The sequence below is a fragment of the Carassius gibelio genome, chromosome A23 (assembly GCF_023724105.1).
Source record: "Carassius gibelio isolate Cgi1373 ecotype wild population from Czech Republic chromosome A23, carGib1.2-hapl.c, whole genome shotgun sequence".
In the NCBI taxonomy this organism is placed as follows: Eukaryota; Metazoa; Chordata; class Actinopteri; order Cypriniformes; family Cyprinidae; genus Carassius; species Carassius gibelio.
Window position 1 is genome coordinate 18,675,294 of NC_068393.1, and position 15,000 is coordinate 18,690,293.

Consider the following 15,000-nt stretch of genomic DNA (forward strand, 5'->3'; position numbering starts at 1 on the left):
TACATAAATAGATATATAATCAGAGATGGATAAGACTCACCTTAAACGCGTCAGCCAGGATCTCTGCTCCTCTCTGATTGGTCCTCTTGGACAATCCAACAAAGAATTCTCTACCTGAACATTAGAGACACGTTAACATTCACCCCCAGAGGAACCTGCAGCGGCTCATAGACATGACCGAGTGCTGGTCTAGACAACAATTTGGATTGTATCTAGCTTCCTTCACTGATCAAAGGAAACCAAACTAATTTGCAAAGAGACATTAAAGCTTCATAACGACATCAATGCCACTGAAACTTCTGATCTGAGGCCAGTGAGAAGCTGAAGTTCAGCTGCATTAAGAGACTTTTTCCTAGTCACACAATTTTACGTTTTGTTTTAACAGTGATCTGAGATCAGTTTCTCATATATTCTGGTGTAACAGTATAAGATTGTGCATCAGTAGTTCTGGTCTGATCTGCGAACAGTGTAATGTGAAACGTGAATCCAGAACAGTAGCCACTTAATGTTTTATACAGGAGATACGAGCTTCATGATGCCAGGAGGAAATGTTTCTGGCCAGGAACGACTCTCCAGACTCAATAACTCAAGAAAAAGTCACCTACATCATTTTATTTTTGAGTGAACTATCAATTTAAATTTGCATGCATGATATTGCATTTAAAATGGAAATAAAACCAAAACAGAAACTTTTCATGAGTGATCTCAGACTTTTAGACTTCGCTGTACACATTCTGCTAGATGATCATCTTTGATTGGCTGTTCGTCTGTGCACACAAGGATTTGATTGGCTGGCTCTGCCACAAAAGGCGTTCTATGTTTAACAAAGGCATAATAAACCAAATTTGGTACCTGTGAACAGGACATCTCCCCCGTCCAGCGTGGCTGATTCATCCGTCATCTCCACTATACTGAGGCCGAGCTCAGTCAATGCAGCTTTCATGGCCTCCGTCTGGAACAGAAAAAGAGAGAGAGATGTGTTTAAAACATATTTTTCAGTTGAACAGCACAAAGTTACTGAAGGATCAATACAAAAACACAATGTGAGGGATGCTGCGATCGACTGACTAGCCTAACGCAGCCTATCATGTCAAACTAATTACACAGTACACTTTCTCTCACATCCCAATGACAGCTTGATCGTTTCCTTGAGAATATATCTACAAATAGACCCAAAAAAAGTGACTATTGCAACATCACGGTTATGTAAAAATCAAACTGAACTCTGCCCTCGTAAAAAGTAAAAAAGCTCTGTTAAATCCGATCCAGGGGGCGATTGTTGGCCCGTGAGGAATAAGTGAATTCCGATGACATCATCAGCAGGGGCCGAAGGTGATGTCATTCTGAAGGAAACAGGGAAAACTTTTATGAGGAGAAAAGATTTAGAGGAAGTGATCTGCTGGATAAGAGGAGGGGATGCTCAAAAACAGAGCGGACCGGTGTGTGTGTGTGTGTGTGTGTGTAATGACATGGGTATGACACAGGTATTACAAGGAGAGGGTGACTTATGAGGACATAACCCATGTCCCCATTTTTCAAAACACTTATAAATCATACAGGATGAGTTTTTTTGAGAAAGTAAAAATGCAATAAATGAAGGGCCATAGAATATACAGTTTGTACAGAATAAAAACCATTACACCTATGGGTTGAACCCACTTTACACAAAAACAAACGTGTGTGTGTGTGTGTGTGTGTGTGAGTGAGTGAGTGAGTGTGTGTTTCAGCAGCTCTCGAGGCTGTGTTTTTTTACAGGATGAATCAGTGTTTCCACGGCGATATCTGGCAGTGAGGTCACCATGGACTGCTGTCGCCAAACATGAGGTCATACAGGTGTGTCGCCACGGCAACCGTAATGTAAACACACACAGAGCATCTCAACAAACACCGTCAACACAAGAACACAAACGAAAAACTAACTATTCTTTATTCATTTTATTGTATTTGAATCACTAGAAGAATTGCGGTTTATAACTTTGTTTTGCTCTAATATAAAAGTCTCTCAGCTTTATAAAATCTATAAAAGTCTTTAAAATATTTTCAACCATTTTTACTCAGAAATATAATTTATTTATTTCTATAAACTAAACATATATATTTATAAATAAGACCAGAAGCTGAATATAAAAATGAGAACATATAATATTATACTATATATATATATATATATATATATATAAATTATAATAATATAATAAAAATTCAGACCAAAAGGCAAATACCAAAAATAAAATAAAATAAAATAAAAGATAGATAGATAGACAGATAGATTTTCCATTCTATGAAAGTGAAAGGGAGCCAGCAACTGCTTGGTTAAATATTTTAAATAACGTGTGTGTGTGTGAGTGTGTGTGTGTGTGTGTGAGTGTGAGTGTGTAAGTGTGAGTGTGAGTGAGTGTGTTTGAGTGTGTGAGAGAGTGAGTGTGTATGTGTGTGTGTGTGCGACGATCTCTCAGCCTTTCCACTGACGGTCTGTCAAACACACACACATCACCATCAAAACAACCTCTGAGCAGACAACACTGTGAACGAGGTCAAAGGTCAGAGGTCAGTGTAACCCCAGGCCAGACTGAGAGGACATGTTTGTCTTCACACGTGCTGACAGACGAACTGATATCATTCATGACGCAGACGCAGGTCTCACTTTCCACAAACCAGTTTACAGACAATTTACATTAATTTGGTTTGCATAACTACTGCATAATAACTGAATTAAAGAGATCACGCTGTAATTAAATTAAAATGTTGGTTGGGTTCGTTATAGTAACAGATTTCAATGACAGTCGGTAAGTTTCCTTCGATTAGAGATTTACACATCGTTGGGTTTTGTCCTTTTAAAATAAGTATTTCTAATTAGAAGAGTTAAGTGTCACTCGGTTTTATGTAAAGAGATTTAGATGTCGGACGATTTTGTTCTATTAGGATAATTCTATTTTTGTTCAAAAATTCAGATTGGATGTGATTGCAAAAAGCAACTTTGATGAAAGCTTATGCACAAAAACCGCATCTTACTGAAATAACAATAATCCCTTTCATTTGATCCCGGAATTCCAGTCTCAGGAATTCTGACTCGTGGCTTTTTTCAGTCCCAGGATGCATCAGCGCTGGTCATGATCCAGAGACTCCTGCGGGACGAGGGCCACATTCCTGTCATTCCACCGAACAGGAGCACAAACGAACTCTAATGAGACGGAGAATGGGCTCTCAGCGGATACAGTGTCTGCTGCACAGTGAGGAATAAACGGCCTACTGTAGCAAGAGATGAGATTAGAGCCATAGAGGAGAACCACATGATGCTGAGGGACCAGCAAAAATAAAATAAAAATAATAACAATAAATAAATCAATACAATGAATTAAAATAAAATAAAATAAAATTCTGACCAAAAGCTGAACCATCAAAAATTATTAAATAAAATTTTAAATAATTAAAAAAATAACTATAAATAATATAATAATTTATAAATAAAAGTAAAATAAGAATATATGAAAAGATAAGAAAAGAATAGACTGATTAGTCTGTAAGAATTTAAACAAGGATGCAGCTGAGGATGTGAATTATTAAATTACAATGAAATAATAAATGTTGTGTCCTAAACTAGGTGGAAAAAACATTTTGCACAAACAAAATAAAATAAAGAATTAAAATCAGACCAAAAGCTGAATGCTCAAAAAAATAAAAAATAAATAAATACATAATAATAAATACATAATAATAATAATAATATTATATATATATATATATATATATATATATATATATATATATATATATATATATATATATATATATAAAACAATTTAATATACTATATAAAAGATAGAAAATAAAATATTCGTTAAAATATAATAATTAAAGACAAATTTGGTGGAAAAGGTCAGATCAAAAAGAATAAGTAAAAAATTTAACAATTTAAACACTATAAACAATAAAAAAGGAATATAAAAACAATTATGTAAAAATAAGAAAGATTCATAACAAAACGTGGACAGTCAAAAAGAATGAAATAAAATACATAAAAAACTAAAATAACATTTTAAACAATAATAGAATATAAAAGCTATAATATAAAACAAGACGAACTTAGACCAAAATGTGCATTCACATAAAAACACTGGAAATAAAATAAAAAATAAGCATAATGCTAATTGCGAAAGTAGCAGAAACATCATGGCCAATCGAGGAAAGAGCTGCAGAAAAAGAGAGATGTGTATTAAAACAAAGAAAAGGCGGTTATCAGCGTGCAGGAATCAGATCTGTGGGGTTTGACGTCACACACTCATCTGTAGACATGAAATGAACTGAAAACTGCTTCCTAAACAGAACTCAAGATAACATCCCACTCTTTCACGCTCCTGTTCTCGTTTAAGAGTGAATAAGATTGATGTCTTAGCACAGCTGCTCAAACTAATGAGGCGCGTTTAATGTTTGAAATAAGTGTTCACGGTCGGTAGAGCGTCCATCACACGATCAACAGATCTCACGAATGTTTCCAAGATCTGCAAAACACCTTAAAACAACCTGAAACTGTCTTGGCATCCACTCAGAACACACTAAGAACCATCCAGAACGAACAAATTCAAACCAGAAGCTGAATGGTTAAAAAATAATATAATAAATCATTTATAATACCATAGACGATAAAAGGATGAAAACAAACTATATATATAAATAAAATCAAAAATATATATATAAAAAAAAGTAAAAAAAAAAAACTTATACTACAGTAAAAGTATGAATATAAAAACAGTTATATACAAAATAATAAAATAAAAAAATCTGTCCAAAGGAAAAAAAAAACAAAACAATATATAATACTATAGTATAATATAAAATACTAAAGTAAAAGAATATAAAAACAGTTAAATACAAAATAATAAAATAAAAAAAATGATAATATATAATACTACAGAATAATATAAAACATGAAACATAATAATATAATATAAAAAATATCTAAAACAATATATAAGAACATCGATATATAAATGAATTATAAAATAAACTTATGTGTAATTCTAAAAATACAAATATAAATCAATTATATAAAATATATATAATAAAAAAAAAATTTCAACAAAAGGTAATATTTTATAATACTACTAATTAAAAATAAATATATAACAAATATAAAAAAAATATATAATAGTAAAAAATAATAATAGAATAAAAAATAATAAGTACAAAAGAAAAAAAAGAATAAAACTATATTAAATACTAAACAATTATACAAATACAATGACATAAAAATAATTTGAGAACAAAAATATGAAAATGTAAATAAAATAGGGTGTTTATAATACTATACGACAATATAAATAAATAAATAAACGGGGGGCCCGCTGTTTTTTAATATCAAATACTAAAGTAAAAGAAAGAATATAAAAACAGTTATATACAAAATAATAAATAAAAATCTGTATAAAATAAATAAATAATAATAAATTATAATAAATAATAAATAAATAATAATAATATATAGTACTATAGAATAATATCAAACATGAAACATAATAATATAATATAAAAAAAATCTAAAACAATAAGAACATCAATATATGAATGAATTATAAAATAAACTAATGTGTAATTCTAAAAATACAAATATAAATCAATTATATAAAATTTATATAATAAAAAATACTTTTCAACAAAAGTTAATATTTTATAACACTACTAATAAAAAATAAATATATGTATATATATATATATAAACACACAAAATAAATAAAAATAAATAATCTGTCCAAAGGAATAAATAATAATAATAATATATAATACTATAGAATAATATCAAACATGAAACATAATAATATAAATAATATTTAAAAAATCTAAAACAATAAGAACATCAATATATGAATGAATTATAAAATAAACTAATGTGTAATTCTAAAAATACAAATATAAATCAATTATATAAAATTTATATAATAAAAAATACTTTAATTATTCTTTATAATAGAATAAAAAATTATTAGTACAAAAGAAAAAAAGAAGAAAAAATAAATAAAAATAGGGTGTTTATAATCCTATATGACAATATAAATAAATAAACCTAATAATCTTGCAGAACATCTTAGCAACTAGATAGTAACCACTCAAGACACCCCAGCAACCACCCAATTCCCAGATGGAAGGCTGAAATGTGGAAGTCGGCCTGAATTCGCGTCTCTCGATTGCAGTCGGACCCCCCAGGCTGCCGTCCCTCATTCCCACCATGAGCCGCTCTCTCGCGGGGCTCGTCTCTCCGCCGCGCTCTCTCGGGTCCCGACAGCCGGTTTCGGGTTCTGCTGAGCTATTCGGGGTCTTTTGGAGAGAGTGGACGGGCCGCATCCGTGGGTCAGCAATGATGGGGATTCGGTGTCCAGAGGAGCTTTGTTCGCCTTCAACAGCTCGGAGGAATGGACTTCATTACGCTCACAGCTACTATCTGTGCTCTTTTACCGCAATCAGTCCAGAACACAGAGAGACAAAAGACTGAACAAACACATGAACCGTGAAAGCTCGTCTATCACCAGATACTCCCGCTGGAGCACAGCCATTTCAGAAATCTCAGACACTAAACTACACTCTCACGATTACTGGAGAACATGTGAGGCACACTGAAAACTACAACATTTCCTTTACTTTAAATCAAATAAAATGCAAAATATATATATATTTTACGAAGCCCTGCACATGGCATGCAGGAAAAAATAGTAGGCTAAATTTTGCGCACGATTAATAATTAGTTCCCTCAATGAACGAAAACGTGCACACGATTAATATTTCGCTCACTCGAATTATGAATTTTGTGCACGATTTACTAACTCGTTCCCTCAATGTCCTAAAACATGCACACGATTACTACTGCGTTCCCTTGATTTATAAATTGTGTGCACGATTTACTAATTCGTTCCCTCAATATCCTAAAATGTGAACACGATTACTATTTTGTTCCCTCGATTTATAAATTGTGCGCACGATTTACTAATTCGTTCCCTCAATGTCCTAAAACGTGCACACGATTACTATTTTGTTCACTCGATTTATAAATTGTGTGCACGATTTACTAATTCGTTCCCTCAATGTCCTAAAATGTGCACACGATTACTATTTCGTTCACTCGATTTATAAATTGTGTGCACGATTTACTAATTCGTTCCCTCAATGTCCTAAAATGTGCACACGATTACTATTTCGTTCACTCGATTTATAAATTGTGTGCACGATTTACTAATTCGTTCCCTCAATGTCCTAAAATGTGCACACGATTACTATTTCGTTCACTCGATTTATAAATTGTGTGCACGATTTACTAATTCGTTCCCTCAATGTCCTAAAACGTGCACACGATTACTATTTTGTTCACTCGATTTATAAATTGTGTGCACGATTTACTAATTCGTTCCCTCAATGTCCTAAAATGTGCACACGATTACTATTTCGTTCACTCGATTTATAAATTGTGTGCACGATTTACTAATTCGTTCCCTCAATGTCCTAAAATGTGCACACGATTACTATTTCGTTCACTCGATTTATAAATTGTGTGCACGATTTACTAATTCGTTCCCTCAATGTCCTAAAACGTTCACACGATTACTATTGCGTTCCCTTGATTTATAAATTGTGTGCACGATTTACTAATTCGTTCCCTCAATATCCTAAAACGTGCACACGATTACGATTGCGTTCCCTTGATTTATAAATTGTGTGCACAATTTACTAATTCGTTCCCTCAATGTCCTAAAACGTTCACACGATTACTATTGCGTTCCCTTGATTTATAAATTGTGTGCACGATTTACTAATTCGTTCCCTCAATGTCCTAAAACGTTCACACGATTACTATTGCGTTCCCTTGATTTATAAATTGTGTGCACGATTTACTAATTCGTTCCCTCAATGTCCTAAAACGTTCACACGATTACTATTGCGTTCCCTTGATTTATAAATTGTGTGCACGATTTACTAATTCGTTCCCTCAATGTCCTAAAACGTTCACACGATTACTATTGCGTTCCCTTGATTTATAAATTGTGTGCACGATTTACTAATTCGTTCCCTCAATGTCCTAAAACGTGCACACGATTACTATTGCGTTCCCTCAATTTACTATTTCGTTCACTCGATTTATAAATTAAGCGCACGTTTTATTCATTTGTTCCTTTCATAGAGGGAACACAATAGTAAATCGAGGGAATGCAGTAATAAATCTAGCAACTCAATAGTAATCGTGTGCAAGTTTTAGTTAATTGAAGTAACGAATTTGTAAATGGTGCGCAAAATTAATTAATTTTTTATTGCACTTCATGTGCAGGGCTCCGTAATATTTAACCTTAAAAATGTAATAAATAAAAACAACTTATAATATAATTAAATATTTTGAGTTTGACACTTTTACAGGACTTTGAAATATGAAACAACAGGCTTTCTAGGGTTTTCCCGCCAAATTAGCTCGGAACACAAATTCAAGATTCCAAACAATAAAGGTCGCTGTTCGTTGCCATGGATACAGGCACACAGTGTTCCTAAATGAACCACTAAACATTCCATTTCCCAGAATTCCGTTTACAAATAACGTGTCAACCAATAAACCGATTAACTGCTGTAGCATGACTAAAGAGACGGAATGAGAGAAATGTATTCCGATCACAGTTTTGTAACGGTAGAGTAACAGGACGGCTCGTTCTGATTGGCTGTCGGCGATAGGTGAGCGTCAGGAGAGATTACAAGATCCTGGAGAAACACACACATCTGAAACGAACACAAACAGCAGGAAAACAAAACATTCTTTCCAGACACCTCCGAACCCCCCGGAGACTAACCAAACCTGAGCTGTGCTGTGGACGCGACCCGCGGCGAGTGTGTGAGCGATTAGCCGTAAAATATCTGGCAGGAATGTGTTTTCCACCCTGGAGACTCAACAAACACGCAGCTGGCCGGCCGGGGGTCCGACGCCGTTCACGTCCAGAAGCGCAACCGTTCTGGTCATTATATCACACCTCTTCATCTCACTGATGCAGACCGAGGAAATGAAGCGCTTTAAACAAACACACACATGCAGCTCTGATAAATAAACGCAGCGATCCGCAAACGTTTCTGTCTGACGGGACACAAAACGTTCCAGCGGTTGATGGACGGAAAGTTTCGAGGTTCGGATTTGGGGTTAAAAGTTCAATTTTCTCTTATTCTTCCAAACCTACATGGTTTTCTTTCTTTCATGGAACATAGAAATGATTTTGTCTATTTTAAGTGTTTTTAATTCATTACATCAAATTAAAACAAAGATAAAACTAATTTAAAAATATTGTAATAGTTATATAATACAATTTAAATACATATAAATGAATAAATAAATATTTGCCAATGGCAGATTTGACACAAACGTATAAATGGAAAATAATTTATAAAACAATCCCGAAATGCAGTGCTACAGGCTCAAACATCTTTCTTAAGATGGTTTGACCGAAAAAGGGAAATAATTATAAATTCATACTGAATAAATTGATAAATATATTCCGTAGGATGAATATCTAAAAAATAAAAATAAAAATAAATAAATAAATAAATAAAATTAAGCATATTTTTAAGTATATTCAATATTATGTATACAAATTAATATAAAAGCTTTATCTAATTAAATTATATCCAATATTTTTGTGCATTTTTTAATATATTAATATTTGGACCACACTGTCTCTGTATGGATAACAAAACATCTTGACATGAGGGTGAATAAATAACGGCAATCTTAATTTTTGGGAGAGCTGCGGTTATGGATGAAGGGGTTATGGGATAGCTTTCATCAGGCTTATGAGCGAGTGAAGGGTATAATGACTTCATATCTCACCTGTGCAGGTAAACAGGACCACCCGTGAGTGTGTGTGTGTGTGTGTGTGTGTGCGTGTGTGTGATGCAAACACAAATTACATGAGTTCACTTCTCTAGACACATTTTTCTGGGATGTTAAGCTTCCACAGAAGTGCTGGTATAACAACCTCTGAATCATATTTTATCTCTTCAGTGGAAAAATTAATCTTCAAACTAATTTAAAGTAAACCAGAACACCAAAGCACTCAGAAGACCTTCCAAACTGCACAGTGAAGTCCTGTGAACATCACAACACCGGCAAACCTCACAATTCATTCTAATCCAGTCCATTAAGAGCGCAGAAGGAATGTGTGTGTTTGGTTCAGGTTTCCGTCTCCCTGTGACTAACGGTTCAGAAACCTGATGTGAATTCCTGATGAGGGAGTCAGTATGAGAAAGAGTTTGATAACAGCAGCATCAAAGCAGGAGTTAAAGCCAGAGATTGAATTGAGACGATGGATCAGACTCTCACTCCCTTCTGCTTAACAAAGCAAAACAGCCTTCAGTAAGTCACATGACTCAGGCAGCGTCCAAAACCAGCTGCCAAATAGATAGACTGTATGCATTAAAGAAACTGATTATATCTGATGTAAGTGAACCATATTGATTCAAAGAAAGAAGAAAATCAGTGAGGTTTGAGATGACAATTTACACTTTTAAATGTGAAATTATTTTTGGATTGGAAGGTTTTTCAAACTGGTCTTTTCAAGAGTTTATAGAAAATTTTTAAAAAATAAATAAAAATAAAAAAATTCAAAATAATATATAAGCGAATAAATCAATTACATGAATTTTTTTATATATATAAACGTAATCTTATTCTATTTTAACATTACATGAAACATAAACAAAAACATTTAAAATATGATAAAAACTAAATTACGTGAAAAAAACTTTAAAAATAAAATGAAGCAAAGTAGAAAAAACATTCAAAATATTGCATCTTGATGATGCTAAATAAATGAATAATAATTATTAGTTGACTTCATATATGAAAATATAAAACTACCTTTTTCTATTTTAGGGTTGGGATGATCATCAAAAAAAAAAAAAAAAATTAATACTTGAAATAATGTTTTGTCAACTAAAAAAGGATATAAAAAAAATATATATATATATATATATATATATATATATATATATATATATAAAAAAAGACATATATTTCAGATAGCTACCAAGACAATATTTCTAACTAAAAATGAAACGACATATATAAGATAATTCAAAATATGAGCAAACTTTAACAGTATATGAATGACTGCTGTTGCACCGCATGAACAGAAGTCACACATCTGAGAAGCCTGCACCACGCTAGCAGATACAAACGAACGATGTGATGTGAGACAGACAAAACATCTCATCTCATCTCCTGGGCCTCATGTTTCCTCCATCAGGCTGTTTTCCGTCCGTCTAATGGTCAGGAACACAACACTCATTGTGTGGAGCACAGCGGGCACCAACATTTTCCTAAGAATGTTCTGGCTCTCGTCCCGGACAGGACACTCCACCGGCGCGAGCACCAGGAGAAATATGACAAGCTCGCGTGGAAAAAGAACATGAAATATGAACAACAGACCAAAGAAAGCTGGTGAGGGAGAGAGAGAGAGATTCAAGGAAGGTAAAGATGCCATGGAGTTTCCCATAAATACTAATGAAGGGGTTTCCCAGAAAACCATTTTTGCCTTTTTCCATTTGATCTGTGTGGATATAATCTGATTGAAACAGCCGGCGGAGCTCACGGATGAACATACGGCTCAACTCCATTCTGACAGACTACATGAGCTCATCTTTACGCCTCGAACGTGTCTGTTTATCTGGAGTCTCACATGTGGTTCATCGCAGCAACACATGCTTGATCTTAGGATACGACCATATTTGGGCAGCATTTCCTCCAGATGGGTCTGATCTGGTGAAATCAAGTGAAATCAAGCTCAGCTCCATCAAATCTAGTTCCATTAGGAGGCCTGGGTCTATAAACAGATCTAACTCTGTTAGGAGGTCCAAAATCTATCACGAGGCTTAGCTCCGTCAGGAGGCCTAGCTGCAGTAGGAGCCTCAGCTCCATCAGGAGGCCCAGCTCTGTCAGGTCTACCTCCAATAGGAGGCACAGATTTATAAAAAGCTCAAACTCTGTTCGGAGGTCCAAAATCTATCACGAGGCTTAGCTCCGTCAGGAGGCCCAGCCGCAGTAGGAGGCTCAGCTCCATCAGGAGGCCCAGCTGCAGTAGGAGGCCCAGCTCCATCAGGAGGCCCAGCTATACCAGGTCTACCTCCATTAGGAGACCCAGCTCTATAAACAGCTCAAACTCTGTAAGGAGGCCCAAAATCTATCAGGTCTAGCTCCATCAGGAGGCCCAGCTCCGTCAGGTCTAGCTCCATCAGGAGGCCCAGCTCCGTCAGGTCTAGCTCCATCAGGAGGCCCAGCTCCGTCAGGTCTAGCTCCATCAGGAGGCCCAGCTCCGTCAGGTCTAGCTCCATCAGGAGGCCCAGCTCCATCAGGAGGCCCAGCTCCATCAGGTCTAGCTCCATCAGGAGGCCCAGCTCCGTCAGGTCTAGCTCCATCAGGAGGCCCAGCTCCGTCAGGTCTAGCTCCATCAGGAGGCCCAGCTCCGTCAGGTCTAGCTCCATCAGGAGGCCCAGCTCCATCCATGTCTCCCAGCACAGACTGCGGGAGGCCCGTCTCCATCAGAAGATGCTCCTCTGTGATCGGGGCCTCTTCCTGTGGCCGACAGTTCCAGACGGACTTAGTAATGGAAACTCTGACTCCAGAGCCTGATGGGAAAAACTCTGGCATCTCTAATCTCTAATGCCCCGTTCACAGACACATCTCTGTCATTCGCTGAGAACGCTCACCTTTAACCCGCACCAGCCATGTGGAACGAACAGAGAAGAAAACAGATGACGAGACAGGAGAGAAAGTGTGTGTGGCTGTAAACAATTAAGGCAAGCAGCAATGTTAACTTAGACGTACAGACAGAGACGTCAACAAACTGCAGAGTTAAACTGAATAACTCAACCGATTGTGCGCTAGACACGAGAGAGAGAGAGAGAGAGAGAGAGAGAGAGAGAGAGAGAGAGAAAGAGAGAGAGAGTGAGAGAGAGAGAGAGAGAGAGAGCGAGAGAGAAAGAGATAGAGAGAGAGAGAGAGAGCGAGAGAGAAAGAGATAGAGAGAGAGAGAGAGAGCGAGAGAAGAGATAGAGAGAGAGAGAGAGAGCGAGAGAGAAAGAGATAGAGAGAGAGAGAGCGAGAGAGATAGAGAGAGAGAGAGAGAGAGAGAGAGAGAGTGAGAGAGAGAGTGAGAGAGAGAGAGAGAGAGAGAGTGAGAGAGAGAGTGAGAGAGAGAGAGAGAGAGAGAGAGAGAGATCATTCTGAAGAAGGGAAGAAGCACATATCTAGAGATCAGAGTGAACACCTATTTATGTTATTAAATAATGTTAATACTAATGTTTTTTTTTTAAATTAATCATAGCTAATACAGTACTTAAATTCTTGGAGCAATTTTAATATATATACATGACAAAAAAAATTATAATATTCTAAGGTAATAAAAAATTATATATATATATATATATATATATATATATATATATATATATATATATATATATATATATATATATATATATACACACACAAAGTACAGACCAAAAGTTTTGAAACATTACTATTTTTAATGTTTTTGAAAGAAGTTTCTTCTGCTCATCAAGCCTGCATTTATTTGATCAAAAAGACAGAAAAAAAACAGTGATATTGTGAAATATTATTACAACTTAAAATAATAGTTTTCTATTTGAATATACTTAAAAAAATAATTTATTCCTGTGATGCAAAGCTGAATTTTCAGCATCATTCCTCCAGCTTCAGTGTCACATGTAACATCAGTCGATCACATGATCATTTAGAAATCATTCTAATATTCTGATTTATTATGAGTGTTGGAAACAGTTCTGCTGTCTGATATATTTGATCAATAAAAGGATAAAAAGAACTGCATTTATTCAAAATAAAAATACAAAATCTAATAATATATTTTCTTTACTATCACTTTTTATCAATTTAACACATCCTTGCTGAATAAAAGTATTGATTTTATAAAAATAAAAATAAAAAATGACTGACCCCAAATTACTGACCAGTAGTGTATATTGTTATTACTAAATATTTATATTTAAAAAAATAGCTTCTTTTATTTTTTTTTTATTCATCAAAGTATCCTAAAATAAGTATCACATGTTCTGAAACAATATTAAGCAGCAGAACTGTTTCCAACTTTGATAATGAATCATCATATTAGAATGATTTCTAAAGGATCATGTGATAATGATCCTAAAAATTCAGCTTTGCATCACAGAAATAAAATGATCATTTAAAGTATAATACATTTAAAAACAATTATTTTAAATTGTAATAATATTTCACAATATTACTGTTTTTTCTGTATTTTTGATCAAATAAATGCAGGCTTGATGAGCAGAAGAAACTTCTTTCAAAAACATTAAAAATAGTAATATTTACAAACTTTTGGTCTGTACTGTATATAAGCAATTAAAAATAATAATATAAGGTGATTAGAAATTATAATGTTATATAAATAATAATAATAAAAAATACACTATAAAAAAATTTTCTCCAAATTTTATATACTGTACATATATTAAAAAATATATATAATTCATAAAAAATAAAAAATATTTGACTGGTAATGTACACAAGATGCAAATAAGAAACACAATTAAAATTGAATACATTATCACGTAATAATAATTACAACAAATAGTAACACTATAATGACACTGAAAACACTAAACTTCTAAATAAAGATATTTTGGGGGAAAAGAAATGACGGGATGTGATAATTGACAATAGTGTTGTTCCCTGTTTGGACTCTCATTCTGACGGCACCCATTCACTGCAGAGCATCCATTGCTGAGACACTGATGCAATGCTGCATTTCTCCAAACCTGATGAAGAAACAAACTCATCCTAATCTTCGCCAGCCCAAAGATGAGAGTAACAAACTCTCTGTGAGCGATGATTTCATACACGATGTCATGATATTATAAAAGAGATGAATCGGCGCAGAACTCAAATCAAACAAACAGCAACAGAATCATAAACAAATGAATCCAGAGCCTCTT

General features: G+C 34.4%; 1 protein-coding gene across 3 annotated transcripts in view; it reads right to left on the reverse strand.

Moving 5' to 3' along the window:
* The window catches only part of ddah1 (dimethylarginine dimethylaminohydrolase 1), a 47,757-nt gene that overhangs the window by 10,781 nt on the left and 21,976 nt on the right, over window positions 1-15,000 (reverse strand). For all 3 annotated transcript variants that reach the window (XM_052540344.1, XM_052540343.1, XM_052540345.1), the window contains exons 2-3: window positions 853-952; window positions 41-114 (exon numbers count right to left, since the gene is read on the reverse strand). In XM_052540344.1, coding sequence (XP_052396304.1) covers window positions 41-114; window positions 853-943 — 165 coding nt within the window. In that variant the 5' untranslated portion in view covers window positions 944-952. The remainder of the gene's footprint in view (window positions 1-40; window positions 115-852; window positions 953-15,000) is intronic.